Below are 19,517 nucleotides of genomic sequence, written 5' to 3'. Positions count from 1 at the left end.
TTGAGGAAAACATTCCAGGATTTTTCTCATTTTAATGGACTTAAATGGACCCCAACACTTAACAGTTTTAATGCAGTTTAAAATAGCAGTTTCAAAGGACTCTAAACGATCCCAAATGAGGCATAAGGGTCTCATCTAGCAAAACGATTGACATTTTTGGCAAGAAAAATAAAAAATATGCACTTTTAAACCACAACTTCTCATCTTCCTCCGGCTGTGTGAGACACCAGTGCGACCTCACGTAATTGTGTAATGACATAGAAAGGTCACATGTTACATATATGAAACGCACATTTGTGGACCATTTTAAACAGTAAACTGACACAAAGACATTAATTAGTATCATTCGACATACAACAATGTCGGAACGGTCCTCTTTCTCCACACTTGTAAACACTGGGATGTGATGATGTATTACGTGAGGTCGCGCTGGCGTGTCACACAAACGGATGAAGACGAGAAGTTGTGGTTTAAAAGTGCAGATAAGACCGTTATGCCTCGTTTGGGATCTTTTAGAGTCCTTTGAAACTGCAATTTTAGACTGCATTAAAATTGTTAAGTGTTGGGGTCCATTTAAGTCCATTAAAATGAGAAAAATTCTCAAAAAAAAAAAAACAATTTCTTCTGGACTGAACAAAGAAAGAAAGACATCAACATTTTGGAATTACATGGTGGTGAGTAAATGATCTGGATTTTTTAAAGAAAATTTACTAATCCTTTAAATATTTATTTAAATTAAATATCAATTGATCATCCACTCAGTGTGCTGTCAAAATGGTTATGCACAATCATTATCTTATTGTTCAGATTTTAATGTATAAATATATAATGTTGTACTACTTAACACATTTTAAATGCATCATTTTGTTGATAGAGATGGTAACACTTTAGTATAGGGACCAATTCTCACTTTTAACTAGTGTCTTATTAGCTTACATATTGGCTGTTATTAGTGCTTATAAAGGACATATTAATGCCTTGTTCTGCATGACCATATTGTACATCCCTTAACCCAATCCAATACCTTATCCTAACAGCTACAACACCTACATTAGCTATTAATTAGCAGTACATTGGGAGTTTACTGAGGCAAAAGTCATAATCAGTAAGTGTTCCCCATACTAAAGTGTTACCGTAGAGGTTTACATTCACATTTATACATTTGGGAGGTGCTTACAGTGCATTTATGGTATACATTTTCCATACTATGTCTGTTCTTTAGGAATAGATCACACAACCGTTGTGCTTTTACTGCAATGCTCTAGCAAATGAGCTACAGAAACACAATAGAGATACAAACAATAGAAATACAAACAATAGAAATAAAGATAACCCAACCCAACCCAATAATTCCAAAGAATATTACAAACTTATTAACGTCTTCTGTTGCCTCGAAAATAAACAGAATTAATCAAAATACATAAAATCCTATTACATCTATTGGCGCTTTTCCATTGCATAGTACCCCACGGTTTAGTTTAGTTTGGGTCGGGTCAGCTCACCTCACTTTGGTGTGGTTAGCTTTTCCATCGAGTTTAGTATCACTTCGTAGTGGGAGGGATTATAGGCGTGTCGTTATATTTACGCTGCCTACTGCTGTGACATCATACACGTGAGAGCGTTGTTGTACATTCCCATACATTCATTTATTTCTCAGTCTGCCACAAAATTAAAATTGGCCACCACAAATAGATGTTTGCACATCGCGTTTATAACTACCTCTGTCTCACATGACAGTTTCTGTTCAAACACCCGACCCGTGGCGTCAGTCGACGGCGCTCCGCTGAGCCTCATTCAAGTTGCATTTATGCATTTATAATGCAGACGTGCACGTCGCGAATGTGCCGCCACAAACTGCAAGTCTGGAAAAAACTGTTATTGTGTCCCGGATTCTCAACCTGTGGATGTTTTTCATCGCTAAAAGGGTGTTTGGAAACTTATAGCAGAACACAGATAACAACATGTTTGCTTGAGACAGCGCAAGCTAGCAGTAAGCTAAAGCTAATATTTACATTATAGCGATGACGCTTCTCTCAGACCAATCAGTGACCTATAGTGTTTTCGCGTCACGTTTGGTATCAGCTCGGGTTGCTTGGAACCCCAACCGAGGTGGTACGAAAAAAAGTATCGGGTACTACGTACTGCACCCAATGGAAAAGCTCCCAAAAGTAAGCTGACCCGACCCAAACTAAACTAAACCGTGGGGTACTATGCAATGGAAAAGCGCCATATGTTTCCTCAGCTTGTGAATCTAAAGTGCCACATCTTCCACCTGCTGGTAAAGAGGTGCAATTGCAAGTGTCAAACCAGAGGCTTTTATGTGAAATGATTGATTAGATCCATTTCCTCTCAAAAGTTGTCAGCATTTCCTCAGCCGGTGATTAACGATGGTGGTCGGCCATGTTTGACCAGCACTTCGAGAACCCAGTTTTCCGCGGGTCCACCACTGTGCTGTCTTTATGACTTGCATCTAATCGTTTATACATTTTGGGTGCCACGGGGACATGGGTAACCGAGCCTTCATTGATCAAAGCAAAAACCTGCATGTCTACAGAACCGTTCTGGGACCTGCCAAACTAAACGACCTACAAGACAGGCCTGCAGTATAACCTGCATCATACATAGTGTCTTGAAATTTTCCCGGTGATGCAGATGTTGACTGTATTTTCACACCTCTTACATGAAGGCTACACACAGTAACTTACAGCACTCCTAATGAGGGTGAGTTTTGAGTCAAAGTAAGGATCTTCAAAAAGAGGTCCAAGATTTTTAATTTGGGAAACAAAGAATGGCATAAATATGAACTACTTTAAATTAAGAACACTTTAAATGAAAAGATTTTAATGTTGAGACTTTATGTAGTAGTACAGTATGTTATCAGTATGACTTGAAAATCCAAGAATGATTATTTTAATCTTCATAATGAAAACATGATCAACCTAAACCTATATGCATGCTATTAAAGGCCAGGCTTAAAGGAATATTCCATTTTCTTAAAAGAAAAATCCAGATAATTTACTCACCACCATGTCATCCAAAATGTTGATGTCTTTCTTTGTTCAGTCGAGAAGAAACATTGCAGGATTTTTCTCATTTTAATGGACTTTAATAGAGCTGAACATTTAATTCTTAACTCAACACTTAACAGTTTTTTTTCAACGTAGTTTCAAAGGACTATAAACGATTCCAAACAAGGCATTAGGATCTTATCTAGCGAAACGATTGTCATTTTTGACAAGAAAAATAAAAAATATGCTCTTTTAAACCACAACTTTTCGTCTAGGTCCGGTCCAGCGCGACCTAACGTAAATGCGTAGTGACGTAGGGAGGTCACGTGTTACATATATAAAACGCACATTTGCGGACCATTGTAAACAATAAACTGACACAAAGACATTAATTAGTATCAGTTGACATACAACAACGTAGGAACGGTCCTCTTTCAACACACTTGTAAACACTGGGGCGGAGTTTCGCGTTCGTACTCTGTGACCTCTTGACGTCATGACGTATTGCGTGGGGTCACGCTGGCGCATCACGACCGGATCTACATGACGAGAAGTTGTGGTTTAAAAGTGGATATTTTTTATTTTTCTTGTCAAAAATGACAATCGTTTCACTAGATAAGACCCTTATGCCTCGTTCGGGGTCATTTATAGTCCTTTGAAACCCAGTTGAAAAAAACTGTTTAGTGTTGAGTTAAGTATTAAATGTTGGGCTCTATTAAAGTCCATTAAAATGAGAAAAATCCTGCAATGTTTTCCTCAAAAAACATAATTTCTTCTGGACTGAACAAAGAAAGACATCAACATTTTGGATGACATGGTGGTGAGTAAATTATCTGGAATTTTCTTTTAAGAAAATGGAATATTCCTTTAAGATGTGCAGTTTAGTTCAAAATCAGGGTTCCTACAGGTTTCTTCAAGTTAAATTCAAGTCTTTTTAAGACCTTTTTAAGACCATTTATATAAAAAATTAATACCCATTTCACGTCCCTACCAGCAAAGAAAAACTAAAATCCTTGAACTTGTGTTCATTTATTTTTCCGATGTGAAATGGGTAAAAAGATGATAAGCCAAGCAGGTGTGAAAAAAAAAATTCAGTAGGCCACAAGAAAGTTTGCCAAACAATGTTAAGTTGTTAAGGAATTTCTAAGATTTTCTTTGATTTTTCCCGCTTCTCCTTTGCCTGTTGCTGTGTTGTGTTGCAGTCTATGGTTGTGGTGATCTTCATTTACTGAAGGCATCACGTGTTCGCAATACTTTGTACTGTGACCCGGGACTGTGTTGGGTTCTCAATTATTGGATCCGCCACTTTTTATTTATACTACGTTATTAAACAAACAGAGATGCAAACACATGTATGTTCAAAAAAGAGAAAGGTAATCTAAGCCCCCGCACCCAGGCAAATATCCAGATACTTAGGCTACATTGCCACGGACCCCTGCCATCCCTACCAAACTAGTTATATAGAGTAAAATGAAATTCGAAAATCAAAAGATGCCGACATTAATTTGGAATATTCAACTTCATTTTTTTATGTTAAACCAAAACTCTTATTGAACTATCTAGCACTTCTTCTTGCTTTACTCCTTCTTCCTCTTCTTCCTGGCCACCTCCTGCAACGTAACCAGGGCCTTCCATCTGGCTGCATTCATTCAAAGCATCACAAAACACTTTACTGTTTTTGCACTGACATATCAAGCAATACTTGTGTAGATGACCCCTTTTATCAAACTATTTTGAATACAATAATATGTATAGTATATTAATGATAGAAAGTGCAGGTCTAGAGATTAAAAATGTAATTGGTGTGTTATGGTTTATGTAGTTTTCTTTCCTTTTTAGATAAAGCAGAAGCAGTAAAAGTGCCTCTTTTAATTCCTCTCTTGCAGATTAAAAGAGCTTTATCCACTTATTATTTTAGATTCAAAAGTCTACTTGCTGTCCCAGTGTTTGGTGACTTTATATTATAGCTTTGCGTTTTTTATATCTAGAGTCAGCTTGAGCTTTGCTCGTGCAATGGGCTTGACATTCACATTTCTTTTTTGCTACTATCTCTGTGATCTTTGAGCAAACTTTTTAGATATAAAAAGATGGTTCATTAATAATAATATTATTAAACAAAGGGACGGAGAAAGAAACTGCAGCGCGTGGTCGTGACTTTCAAACCAAGCCAGTAGTTATCGCAATAGAAACGGAGGCACGCAGCTTGAAACTGCACGTGAACTTTAGCGCTGACTGAGTCTGATCACGGCCGTTTTCCGATCGCCTCAGGGTTTTACACATACTGTTAATCGGACCCGGTCCTCCGTGAAAACCTCTATGCATACAACTCTGCTCAAGTTCAGAAACATGTGACGCTGAACTCGCTTCATGTCGCACCCAATTCATCGAGAAACAGCAGACTCATCGGGAGAGACACGATGTGCTCGCAACCAAAATGCCATTAATAATAAAAAGCCGCAGGCGCCGAAAAGCGATGTGTTTGCATCCCTGATTTAATCAAAATGTGGTTGACAAAATAACTTTTAAGGAAAAATACAATATGGAGAAGTTACATACAGCACAATTTTTAAGACCAAGACATCAAAATTTAAGACTTTTTTAAGTCTTTTTAAGGTATTATTTCCAAATTCATAAATTCAATGCTTTTAAGGCTTTTTAAGACCCCGCGGGAACCCTGAAAATGTACAAGGATGTCCCTGTTCATTCTCTCCATCAATTAAGGATTTTTTTGGCCTTAAAAGGTGTAAAGACCACTGAACTTAGTAAAATACACAACTGTCCCAGCAAGCAAAAAACCGAGACTACAATAGACCCAATTTAGTCCGGATGTGAGTAACCCACTTCTACCCTAAATAACCTTGAATTTAATTTTCCAAAATAAATTGGAGATATGATATTCCATCATGTAAGCAAAGTCAACAGGTGTTCATGGTTTTTGCTTTCATTTCTTATACATGTTCTAAAAGTATACGCATCGTCTATTCTTGGCCTATGGTTAGACGTCTACAGTATTAGACTTTCATTGGCAGCCCAAATTTATGCCTTGTTTTAGCCAAAATTGCTACCCATTTCACTAAGAGGCATAATGCAAATTAGGTGGGCGCTCTCTCAGTATAGTTACTTTTCTTATGCACTTAGCACAGACTTTACCCAGTCTAACCTTTTCAATGAGTTCATAGCTCTCCTCCATCTTGAGCGCCCTGTTTTGAAGAGATGTTGAAGCACGATGGTAAATTTCCAGCCACTGCTGGTAAGAGGATTCAGATATGTCCACCACAGCGAAACACAGTGTGCGCAAACCTGTAGTAACAAATACAGTGTTTGTCTTGGTGAAAAAATGTACTTTACTTAAAAATGTTCACTACATTCTAAAGCATAGAATCATACTGTGTATTCCTTTTATATTGCATATTAAAATTGATTTAATACCTAATTACATAAAAATTACAAAAGTACTTTTTCTTAAAGGTAGGGTATCACATTTTGAAAAATGCTAACGGTAGCCACCTAGCAATGAAATCACGATCCCACCCTCCAGTCAAATCGCCATCCAAAGTCACGCATCTTTCAAAACACATGAACACGCACAGATCAGACGGTCACATCTCATGTCTCATTCACCAGTGAGAAAACTTTGCAGTACAAAGTGAATAACATTTCCAAAATAGTAGTAACTATATCGTTACGCTACTCTGTAAACACAAATTTCATAAGCAACACAATGTTTCATCAAGTAGAATATGTGAATCCATCTCAATACAATCACCTTACCAAAATAAACAGTGCAACGACCCTTTCAGACCCTTTGCCTCCTGCAGCTGTTTGCATCTTGTGGTAAAGCAGTAAAGTTACCAATGTTAATTTGGGTTTTTGTTCTTTTCTGATCCAGGCAGTTTTTGCTGTTGTTGTTGTTATAAAAGATGTCTTTCGTTTTGTTTTTTGGTCCTACCCCGTTTTACAGATGACAAAAATTTAGACAACTTAACATAGCGATTGCTATCAGGATGTGAGGAGACTTTTAACCAGCATAACTAAAATGTGTTACCCTACCACCTTTAAGTAAAAAAAAATACTAGATGTTTAATGCATTTAAATATTAAATATAGACCAAAAACTTGAAATTACTAAATGTAGTTGGGTAAAAATTATGATAATATGCTTTGAAATGTATGTTTTGATAAAATACAAATACTTGAAAATTGACTTATGTAAAAAGTAAAAATACTTAAGTAGTGTCCGCCTCTGCTTATATATAATACAGTCTCTTCCCTTTCTCAAAAATCCTCATATAATCCCTTAAAAGGAAACTCTTATTTCTGGATCATAAATGATTAATACAGACAAAGATATAGATTTTTTTAAGGTATAAAATTGTTTCCATTTATATGGTTTTGCTGTCAAAGTTTCACCAGGGGGCAGTATATTCATGAGCTTTAGTCGCTGAACTGCCACACATTCATACTGCGCCACAGGGGTTCATTCAAGCATATGTGGTTCATACCAGTCTCCCTTAAATTTCAGCTCTCATTGATCGAATTATCTGGCAACCTTTAATCTACACCTACACTGATTTAATTTGCCTGTGGGTGCAGACTAACATTTGATTACAGATAAATGGTGCATAGACAGCATTAACTTTGCCTGTTTTTTAGGTACTTATATAAATGTATCCCACCTTCTGTGGCAAACTGTTCCAGGTGTTTTAGGGTGATGTCCTTGTATCTGGAACTGTCAGCTAATCGTTCATAGATTGCCGTGTCCTGGGAGACAAAAAAGGGTGTTATTCTTTTACTCCATACTGTAAATGTATCAACAGTGAGAATAGATTTAATTATTTTTTCCTTCAGGAACGCATTTATAACAACATTTCAATCTGGTTTTGATGCATTACAGAACAGCTGAGGATGTGATTTTTTATATGGGAGGGAACCTCTCTCCCATCATTATATATTTGAGCACAAAGGAAAGCCACTGGGATATATAAAGTTTTACACATGATATACACATTTGACCTTCCAAGTAACATCCTTATCAAAATCTGACTTGAAGAGAGTGCAGAGCCAGCGTGTGTGTGTGTGTCCAGAGTCCAAAAGTAACACAGAGAACTAAAAATCAATTACAACGTACTTTCTAATTAAGCGTCACCTTCATTAGTAACAATTTCATGATTTAAATCGAATAAAAACATCTCAACTCAGCCGCTATTGGCAGGTGTGGCAATGAGTTCATATCGAACCCTGTGTGTTTTATTGTCTGATGCTCTCATTCAAGAGATGGAGCTTTGAATGTGAACGTCTGATGGCTCTCTGTTTCCATAGCGACAGACAGATACTCACAGCTCCTTTGCAATAAAGACGGATCTTTCCTGATGGCGTTCGCATGATGACTGACATCCTCTTCCTGTCACTGTTAGGAAGAAGAGGACAGGTGGACAAAAAACAGCATCATCCACTAATGTAAATATATAATTGTTGACCATCATTGTAGTGGAAAATCTTTTTTCATTGTCCAACATGAATGGGCAGAGGTGAGAAAAAAATAAAGTGAATGAAAATAGGTGAAAATTCTGCTTGTGCTGTAACAATTTACCTTGTGAATTCCAAAACATGCAGCAATTCATATTTCTCCTCCCCTCCTAACTGTAAGAGAGAGAGAGAAAGCGAAAGCAAGAGATATTAATATTTATTCTGTTGCAAATCCTTTGGCAATACATCATGTCTGTAAAACACATCTGAATTAAACTGAGGGATTTTTTTTTACTACAGTAGTGAAACATTATATTTGCTTTGTTTAAGCTGTTTAATATACATTCAAAAAAACATTGGCTACTTTTAAATGGTCATTCACGGAAAAAGTTATTTTTTGGGTTCAGTACAGTAACGCTATCTAACAACAGGGACAGTTCAAGCAACCTATTAGTTTACAATTTTTGCCATCCTTTATTTTGCAAATTCAGAAATTACACACAACCTTTAAAAAGCTTTTCTGAGTCAATTTATGAGAGCAAGAAAGCATAATTATATTGTGGATGTTAAAGGTATAGCGGAAAATGTTCTTTTTCCGGGTGGATCATCAAGAATATAGGTCATCGCAGTTGTCAATCATTCTGGTGATATGTTGATGTAAGGCCGTTGTACGTGCTCGTCCCCAAGGTTTGCTTTCTGCACATGCGCACTTTCAGGTGTATATGTGTGGTGGTCTACGGTTTCAGCCATTCATTGAAGCTCGCATTCTCGTCGTGTTTTTACAAAATGTCTGAGAGTTGCATGAGAAAAAGTGTCTATGAACTGTATGACATGAAGAGAAAGGCCTATGAAGAAAGAAACAAGACCAGAGTGTTTTTGGGAGACTATTTCACACGCTGGTGTGCGCTAAAAGCACAGGTTGGGCTTCCCTCATGAAGTTTCTACTCGACAGGTAAAGTTTGGCATGCTATTTGGAGAAATCCATTTAAAATCACTGCTAGTAAAAGTTAATGTAAGCTATGATTGGCTTAGATGTTATCCCTGGCACAAGTCACGAACCGCGCAGACACGGTAAACATGCCGACAGCAACTTGTAAACAGAGCGAAGAGAAGAACTAGAGTTTTGCGTATGTGCTTTTTTATAGTGGAGGGGTGTTTTTTTTTCCAAAAATTCAGGAAAATCTTCCGCTATACCTTTAAGAGCCATATTGCAGTGAAAGGCCAAAATTTGAGTGTGTTATAGTCTGGGGAAAGCAAGATTCAGCCGCCTCCCCTCCTGCTGTCATCAGATCAACCAATTACAGCTAAAAAAAGTGTGACTTCTCACTTCATGTGCTGCAAAAATTCTCACTTGTATCTTTGCAACTAAGAAAAAGAGTGAGACTGAGACACTTGAAAAAAAAAGTGTCTGCAGCTGCATTACTTCTTGTTTACTGTTGCTCCTTTGAGACATGCGATGAAAAAAAACCTCCAAAACTGCAAAACAGCTTGAAAAATGTTAGTATGTCTCTTCTAAAAGCATGTATTTAAAACATGCAGAACAGAAAGCATTGATTGTATTAAAGAGGGGTACAACAAAAATAGTGCTGGTTTTAGTACTCATGCACCGTTTCAATACTGTACGTGACTATTTTCAAAGACACTGCAAAGGAAATAATATTTTTGCTTTACTGTAATGGACTGTATATTTAAGGTGAGATAGGGAAGTGGAAACCATAGACAGAAAAAAACATGGATAACACGTCTCAGTAGACTTTGATTGTAAAAAAAAAAAACGATGCCATATTATCTCAAAAATGGCCAATGATGTCATTTGGAGCCAGAGTATGCGCAGTAGTGATCATGAGGTGGAGCTGCACTATCAAGGCTCTGCCCATTTTCCCGTTTGACTCAATCACAAATGCACAAATTAACTCACTGCACTCCTTTTAATAGCATCTTATAACCAACTTAAATCCAAATGATTAAGAAAAAACACTTACAAACACATCAAAATGACCAGAAATAACAGAAATCACCATTCAGAGATATAGATTATTATTTTGATTTTTAAGTTAGATTTTTTCTAGCTCCCCTAGAGTTAAACATTTGATTTTTAAAGTTTTGGAATACATTCAGTTGATCTACGGATCTGGCGGTAACACTTTTAGCATAGCTTAGCACAATCCATTGAATCTGATTAGACCATTAGCATCGCGCTTAAAAAAATAACCAAAGAGTTTCAATATTTTTCCTATTTAAAACTTGACTCTTCTGTAGTTACATTGTGTACTAAGACCAGAAAATTAAAAGTTGCGATTTTTTTAGGCAGATATGGCTAGGACTATACTCTCATTCTGGCGTAATAATCAAGGACTTTGCTGCTGTAAGAGGTAAAATTATATTACGCAGTACCCGAAAACAGTCCCTTGCTATTGAAAGTAACCAAGGGGACTATTATCGGCTGCTGCGTAATATCATTGCGCCTCCTAAAGCCATGTTACGGCAGGAAAGTCCTTGATTATTACGCCAGAATGAGAGTATAGTTCCTAGCCATATCTGCCTAGAAAATCGCAACTTTTAATTTTCCGTTGGTCTTAGTACACGATATAACTACAGAAGAGTCAAGTTTTAAATAGGAAAAATATCGAAACTCTTATTTTTTAGGGCGATGCTAACAGTCTAATCAGATTCAATGGATTATGCTAAGCTATGCTTAAAGCGGTACCCCCAGACCCGGGTGTTGTGACCTATTCTGTAGCCAGCCACCAGGGGGCGATCAAAATGTTTTGGCTTCACTTTTTAAGACATGAGTAGCACTCTTGGTGAAAACGGTGATCTGCAGTTACCAATATTTTTGCAATTTTGGAGATGCTAACCTTTGAAGAACCATATACACAAATCTTGTAATAAAAGGTGTTTAAATTAAAAATATTTAAGGAAGAATGGAAACAACAAGTACAGATCATTAAAAGTATAATTTGACAGGAAGAATGTTTGGTATTTATTGACTCTGAGTACGTAATGCAGTTACACAGTTCTGCGATGGCTTCCTCTGTATCATATATTATAATAAGGAAATAATGGATCTGTTGAAGTGGGACTGTATCGTGCAAATTGCCCGTAATAGTCCTCCAGAGTGTAAAGTGTGAGTGAATTATGCAGCATGACAGAGGATGAGTCATGTTCCCAATGCAACTCATCATCTATTCCCGTGATGTTTCTACTCACCGACTCAACAATAACAGAGTCTGGAGTTCTCCCTGAAAACACGAAGCCCAGGTTCTGTGCCGCCCGCACCAGAGCACCTTCATCTGAGGAACAACAAAAGCATGCGGTCAGAGCAGATGGTGGTTAGGTTGCACTGGATTAAATAAACCCATTAAGAGGTCATTACACTAGCCTAGCTTTCCATTTATATCAACCCTGTATCCGGTGCGCCTTTGTGGCTCTGATTAAAAATTAAAATGAGTAGCATAATTCATCTTGGCTAGCCCCAAAGCCAGAAATAAGTTCTGATAAATGCTTAAAAGATAAATTATGCACAAGCACAAGTTGTCAAAGAGTGAACTAGCATTCATTAGCTTATACGTTTCTCTGATGTTTTCCTTAAACAAATTATCTTGTTGTAAGGAAACAACGTGATTAAATGTACCAGATCCGCAATTCTGCTTTCAGCATTGATGTCTGCAAGAGATTTGAAAACCAAATCAGAACCACGATACACAGAAACAGGAAATTAGAGCAGATAGCAGACACTGCCCTTCTCACACCCTGTTACCCTTTCACTTTATTGTCTCTGTCACTATAAGGCCATGTGAGATGTGAGAAATTCTAAAATTAGTTCACGGCCTCTGACTAGCTTACCATTTACCATGTTTATTAGTTTATCAAGTAAATGTAAGGGATAGATTTGTTGTTTTGGTAAGATGAAAGCAGTCTGTCTGACCTGGTGATGCAGCCTGGTAGGTGATCTTATCCTCACTGCGTTCAGGGACGGCTGTGTGACAGATAGCCATCATGGTCATAAACTCCATGATGACAGAAGCGGTGGGCTGCAGAGAAATGAAAGACCAAGAGAAAATATGAAAAAAGAAAGAACACTAGGGATGGGCATTCGATTACATTTTTTTAGTCGATTGTCGGGAGAAATAACGATCGACTATCGATTAATCATTCATATTTTTATAATAAAAAATAATTATTTAACTTTTATAATTCAAAAATGTTGGATACAAAAATACAGCCGGTTTTCCTCAATGAGACCTTTATTACAAGATCAACTTGTGGCAAACAGTTAAACTACATTTAGTTAGAAAAACGGAACATATATGCGCTTGAATATACGGTGCTCTAAAGCAGCGGATCCTGGAGCTGCGAGTCGCATTCTTAAACAGAGACCTCATTTGTTCCAAAAAATCATGACCTCTTCATGATTATTTTTTTGAAATCAAAACGGAAGGTCACAGATAACGGAGTATGGTGTCAAATATTGCACCCTGGTGGTAAATTGTTGAATTGCTGCCACACAGTGAAATTCATTTAATTGCTTCAAGACACACGCTACGCTAGGCAACGCAACCTGCATTAGATTAAAAAAGTATTCGATTAATCAATAACAAATTAACTTCATCGACTAAATTCTTAACGATCAATTATCGATCGTCGACTAATCATGCCCATCTCTAAAGAACACCGCACAAATAATGTGTTAAAACTTGATTTGCACCTTTGAACAAGTCACAAATGTGTTCACACATGGGCACTAATTCCAGACAAATGGATATACGGTACAGTGATAAAGGGACTTGAGCGATATATACAGAGCAGAACATCACAGACACTTGTGGCAATAAGTAACCACAAAAATAAAACCATATAGTGTTAAAGGCGGGGTGCATGATCTCTGAAAGCCAATGTTGACATTTGAAATCACCTAAACAAACACGCCCCTACCCCAATGGAATTTTGACCTTCTTTAGATAGACCCGCCCCACGCATATGCAGCGCAGAAAATGATGTCACTTAATAGACACTCCCCTAACTGCTGATTGGCTACAAGTGCGTTTTGGTATTCGTCCCGACTCCGTTTTCCAAAGTTTTCTTCAAAAATCACGCACCCCGCCTTTAACTCCCCACCAACCACCCAAAGCATTCTAGCAGCTGCATGTCAATAGCTTAAAAGCAGTCAGAACTGCTTAGCAACCACCTAGCAACTTCCTGACAACCACCTGGGTCCGAAATAGCCTCCAAATGAAAACGAGTAAGTGAATTTATACACTTGAGCTCACTGGAAGTGCTGCAGTATGGACGCCATCTTTCGCCACAAGTCTCAGTGGACGAATAGCGGCTAGCTGTGAGTGTACATCGGTGGCAAATTCATTATTGTGCATTATATAGTGCACTATAAATTCAGAAAGTACTAAAAATGGATGATCCTTTAAATAATTTAAGGGTATTTCAGACACAGCCCTTTACACAGGCAAGCAGCAATGTAGTGAAATGTAAAAACCAGAGCAATGTAATTGGTGGATAATTTTAGGCCGTGAATGATCACGTCACGAAGCATTGCTCTAAGCTATTTGAGTACGATTGCAGTCATCTTACGTTTCAACATCCACATCTTTTTTGATGAGCTCCCCTGTGAGAGAACAAAACACTCTGGAGGACAAATGAAAAGCCGCTTGAATGGACGCAAAAGGGAAGAAGAAGCTCAGGTGGCCGTGGGGTGAGTGACCCTGCATTTAAAATGATGAAGCTATGTAAGCCCCTGCTGATGGACCCCTGTGCAACTAAATGCTCACGACTTGGTGATTGACACAAATACAGGGACGCCATGGGATGCTGAAAGACCCAGAAGTTCACAGTAACACACAAAACCAGCCGAATGTAGTTGTGTCATTTTTGAGTAGATTTTATGAACGGGCCAGGTGTGCAGCATAGGGTTGATTTAAGCGGGAGCGCAGCTGTAAGGAGAGGCAGGAGGAGGGAGTGTGTGGATATCAGGGTCTGTGCTCACATTTCTGGCTGGCTGGGCACGACTGAGCAGCTGTGAGGCCATTACAGTACTTACATGATTGCTTTGGAGGTTTTCCAGTAAGCTGGGGTCATTAAATCCAGTTTCCTCTGTGGACTGAGAGCTATGACTGCAGAAAGGGAGAAAGAGAGAGAGAGAAATGCTTTAAAACTCACTTACATACAGTGGGCAGAAGCCATATTTTCTCCCTAAACTGAACCATTTTGTGTGCTTTTTTTTCTCAAAAATTCACCTGTATGTCATCAGAGTTATTAAATTATGCAATCTTGTATAAATTAATTCATCCAAGATCATTAAGAAAAATGTCAATCATGATGGTGGATTATTATTTCAATGTGACAACTGAACACATTATTTAAAAACTCGACTCAACAATTGAATGTCAATTCACAAAGAAACAATGTTTTATTTCTAACTACCAACATTATTACATGTTTTTCATTTAAGACAATACTTAATTACAGTGGCGCCCGGCGACTTCTTTTTTCGAGGGCCAGGGGCGTCAGACCGGGGGTAAAACCAGTACTGATTACCAGGGCCCCAAAGGAAGAGAGGGCCCTTAAAAAGTCTGGAATATATTACGAGGGTGGGGCATGGGGGCCCATTTGGACTGCCTATGCATAGGGCCCAAGATCTTGTGCAACGCCCCTGTCGAGGGCGCTCGATGCGAAGTTCGTCACAACATGTATGTAGCCCGTCATGTGTGTGGTTTTTAATTTCAAAATATGTGTTCTGCAAGTCAAGCTGTCCTATGAGCATCATGCGCCTTTTCAAAATAAGCGCCTGCCACAGACGCATCTAAAGGGTTTACGATAAAAGACAGTTTACTGTTAAGGGAGTGTCTTGCGTGAATTTTGTGAACCTGAGCGTCTCTTTTATCATAAACTGTTTTGACGCATATGCAGCAGGCACTTATTTTGAAAAAACATGTGATTCTCATGGTTGACATGACGCAACAAACACATATTTTGATCATCATGATGATCTAAACCTTTGTAAAGTATGTAAAACAAATATGTCAGAAGTAATTGAGTACCAACTGTGTGCTTACCATCAACTATCAAACATCTTCGTTTGCGTATAACAGAATAAAGAAACTCATACAGGTTTAGATCAACATGACTGTGAATAAAGATGACAGAATTTTGGGTGAACTCTTTAATTTGAAAACTGTTAATGAGTAATGCTTCATTTATATAACAATAACCTCTTACAAAATGGATTTTGCTGTTATGAAAGGGTCTTGTCAATATCTTGTACTGAAAAGTAATCTATAAGGTTTTTGAGGGTTTCATCAATATCAGTATTATGCAAAATAAGTCACTGCACCAGGCCAGGGAACATTAATTACATCACAACCTGACCTTTGAACTCCAGACACCTTTAAGTTGACCATAAAAGTGTAATGGAGGGTGGGTGGGGGTTTGCAGCCTCTGGCTTCTTATCTTGCAAATGGTTTTATTATGGTATACTATACATTTACTTTTTGTATATACAACCTCAAATCAGAAAAAGTTGGGACACTGTAGAAATTGTGAATAAAAAATAAATGGAATAATTTACTAATCTCATAAACTTATATTTTATTTACAATAGAATATAAATAACATATCAAATGTTGAAAGTGAGACATTTTGAAATGTCATGCCAAATATTGGCTCATTTGGGATTTCATGAGAGCTACACATTCCAAAAAAAGTTGGGACAGGTAGCAATAAGAGGCCAGAAAATTTAAATGTACATATAAGGAACATCTTAAGGACTAATTTGCAACTTATTAGGTCAATTGGCAACATGATTGGGTATAAAAAAGCCTGTCAGAGTGGCAGTGTCTGCCAGAAGTCAAGATGGGCAGAGAATCAGCAATTCCCCCAATGCCGCAGTGAAAAAAAGTTTTCTGAGTTTCTCAGAGAAAAATTGCAAAGAGTTGAAATTATCATCATCTACAGTGCAAAATATCATCCAAAGATTCAGAGAATCTGGAACAATCTCTATGAGTAAGGGTCAAGGCTGGAAAACCATACTTGATGCCCGTGATCTTCGGGCCCTTAGACGGCACTGCATCACATACAGGAATGCTACTGTAATGGAAAACATAACATGGGCTCTGGAATACTTCCAGAAAACATTGTCGGTGAACACAATACACTGTACCATTCGCCGTTGCCGGCTAAAACTCTATAGGTCAAACAAAAAGCCATATTTAAACATGACCCAGAAGCGCAGGCGTTTTCTCTGGGCCAAGGCTCATTTAAAATGGACTTTGGCAAAGTGGAAAACTGTTCTGTCGTCAGACGAATCAAAATTTGGAGTTCTTTTTGGAAAACGTCTCGGTTACGGATGTAACCCTCGTTCCCTGAAGGAGGGAACGGAGACGTCACGTCGTGACCGACGAATTGGGAACTCGCTTAGAGAGACCAATCTGCTTCGTATACTACTAAAACGCCAATGAACTTGGCATTGAGATATTTGCATAATGCTGGCGCCGCCCCGCCAGGTGCCTTTATAAGCAGCAGGTGCAAATAGGAAAATTAGCTTCTTTTCGCTGAGAAAGCCGGAAAGTGTGACCGGCCGTAACAGCAGGTGGCAGCACCTGTGGCGACGGGACGTGACGTCTCCGTTCCCTCCTTCAGGGAACGAGGGTTACATCCGTAACCGAGACGTTCCCTTTCAGTCGGTCACTACGACGTCACGTCGTGACCGACGAATTGGGAATCCCTATCAAAACGCCACTAGGGGCTGACCTCTTCCAGTGTCTGCGTAAAGCCCTCCGGTTCCACTTAAGGAGGAGGAGAATTAGGTTTTAAGGCAGAAGGCCGGGCACTAGATGTTCCTTTAACCCCACAGAAGTGCCAGCGACTGGGAAGCGCCCTACCTGAGCGGGATAGGAACGCTGCGGAAGCCACCACCCGTCTTAAGGGTTAATGGTGGGCGAAAGTCAACCGTAGTTGAGGTAAAAATGACAGCCGTGGCTGTGTAAGCAAAGCAGTGCTCTGCTAAGGGAAACGTGGGCTAGTAGGATTAACCCCACGGAAAAATACTCACAAAGGAACCCGGTGGGACACAATGTGGAGCCCGAGCCAGACACATAGGTTCGCGAGGATACAGCTAGTGAAAGGCTGACAGCCAATGCTCCGCAACAAAGGCTGCCAAGGCAGCGGAGGAAGAACAATTCAAACCATTACGCATTTTTGTTCTGAAGGCCTTCCATACTGACACAGTTATGAAGCATCAGTTGGAGGCTGCAAGCCGACCTGCGAGACTGCTCTCCGTGCTCCCCCTGGTGAGGAAAGAACACGAGAGGATACAGGCTCGATACGAACACTGTAAAATCTAGTGAACGTATTAGGTGTCGCCCAACCAGCAGCTCTACAGATGTCTGTTAGCGAGGAACCACGAGCTAAAGCCCAAGATGAGGCAACGCTCCGTGTGGAGTGCGCTCTCAAATCAAAGGGGCAAGGAATACCCTGAAGATTATAAGCCAGGGCGATAGTATCAACTATCCAATGAGACATCCTCTGCTTAGTGACAGCTTTCCCTTTCTGCTGGCCACCATAACAAACAAAGAGCTGGTCTGAGGTCCTGAGGCTTTGCGTGCGAACCACGTAGAGTCGCAGTGCGCGTACGGGGCACAACAAAAGCCATGGTTGGGTCTGCGTCCTCCGGGGGCAGCGCTTGCAAGCTCACCACCTTATCTCTGAAGGGAGTGGTGGGAACTTTGGGCACGTAGCCTGGTCTGGGTCTCAGTGAGACAGCAGGACCAAACTAAAAGCACGAATCGTCAACAGAGAATGCATGTAAATCCCCTACTCTTTTCATGGAGGCCAATGCTATCAGGGTCAGAGTTTTCATTGATAAAAACATCAGACTCGTAGACTGCAAAGGCTCAAAAGGGAGACCTGAAGGCTTCAGCACCATGGACAGGTCTCAGGCGAAAGAGGGGGGGCGCGAGGGGTTTAGCCTGCGAGCGCCTCTTAAAATGTAATAATTAAATCATGCTGGCCAACTGATCTGCCGTTGATAAGTGAGTGATAAGCAGAAATAGCGGCGATATCAACTTTAATGGTGGAGGGACAGCCTACCATCTAACCTATGTTAAAGATATAAAAGCACAATGTTAATGGGCATTCTCTGGGGTCCTCGCGTTTGCGAAGAGCACCGGGTGACGAAAAAGGTTTCATTAAGCGCGTAAGCCCGTCTTGTGGACGGTGCTCGAACCGCGTCGATGGTGTTAGATACCGCTTGCGATAAATCACCTAAACCTTGCGCGCGCTCAACGACCATACATGGAATCCCACAGGTCGGGGCGCGGGTGCCATAATGTGCCCCTTCCTTGAGAAAGAAGTCTTTCCTCAGGGGAAATCGTCAGGGAGGGGCTGTCGCGAGGAGCATTAACTCTGAAACCCAATTCCTGGTAGTCCAGTACGGGCGACTAATAAAAGGCTCTCCTCGTCCTGCCTGACTTTGCACAGTGTCTGCGCAATAAAGCTCACTGGAAGGAATGCGTATTTACGCACCCCCCGCGGCCAGCTGTGTGCCAACGCATCCACGCCGAGGCTGCCCTCGGTTAGTGAATAAAATAGGCGACAGTGGGTATCGTCCGGCGACGCAAACAGATCTATCTACGCACAACCGAACTTCTTCCAAATTAGCTGGACCGTCTGGGGGTGGAGTCGCCATTCGCCGGGGGCGCAGCTCGGGAAGCGCGTCTGCCGCTGTATTGAGCGTACCCGGGATGTAAATGGCACGAAGGGACCTCAGATGCTTCTGACTCCAAAGGAGGAGATGACGAGCGAGATGCGACAGGTGACGAGAGCGCAAAACCGCCTTAACGGTAAATAACGCAACAGTCGCAATGTTACTGGTGTCGGCTAATACATCCTTCCCTCGCATCTCCATAGCGGAGCGTACAAGTCCCAGATATACAGCGCACCGCTCGCAGCAGTTGGGGTGCTATGCACACCCCTGAGACTGCAAGCCCGTCATACGTGGCTGATCATCCCGTGCTGAGGGCATTGCAATATACAG

The 19,517-nt window shown here is 39.9% G+C and overlaps 1 protein-coding gene across 7 annotated transcripts in view; it reads right to left on the bottom strand.

The window, feature by feature from the left end:
* atp8a1 (ATPase phospholipid transporting 8A1) overlaps positions 1-19,517 on the bottom strand; it is a 148,377-nt gene that overhangs the window by 61,375 nt on the left and 67,485 nt on the right. For 5 of the 7 annotated variants that reach the window (XM_073812189.1, XM_065273726.2, XM_065273745.2 and 2 more), the window contains 7 exons: positions 14,526-14,598; positions 12,402-12,507; positions 11,684-11,766; positions 8,598-8,647; positions 8,345-8,414; positions 7,684-7,768; positions 6,169-6,308 (listed from right to left, as the gene is read on the bottom strand). In XM_073812189.1, the coding sequence (XP_073668290.1) occupies positions 6,169-6,308; positions 7,684-7,768; positions 8,345-8,414; positions 8,598-8,647; positions 11,684-11,766; positions 12,402-12,507; positions 14,526-14,598 (607 nt within the window). The remainder of the gene's footprint in view (positions 1-6,168; positions 6,309-7,683; positions 7,769-8,344; positions 8,415-8,597; positions 8,648-11,683; positions 11,767-12,401; positions 12,508-14,525; positions 14,599-19,517) is intronic. The other 2 variants (XM_065273736.2, XM_065273754.2) reach the window with 1 other exon arrangement.

Source organism: Paramisgurnus dabryanus, chromosome 16 (assembly GCF_030506205.2).
Source record: "Paramisgurnus dabryanus chromosome 16, PD_genome_1.1, whole genome shotgun sequence".
In the NCBI taxonomy this organism is placed as follows: domain Eukaryota; kingdom Metazoa; phylum Chordata; class Actinopteri; order Cypriniformes; family Cobitidae; genus Paramisgurnus; species Paramisgurnus dabryanus.
This window is presented reverse-complemented; position numbering and strand designations above follow the sequence as displayed.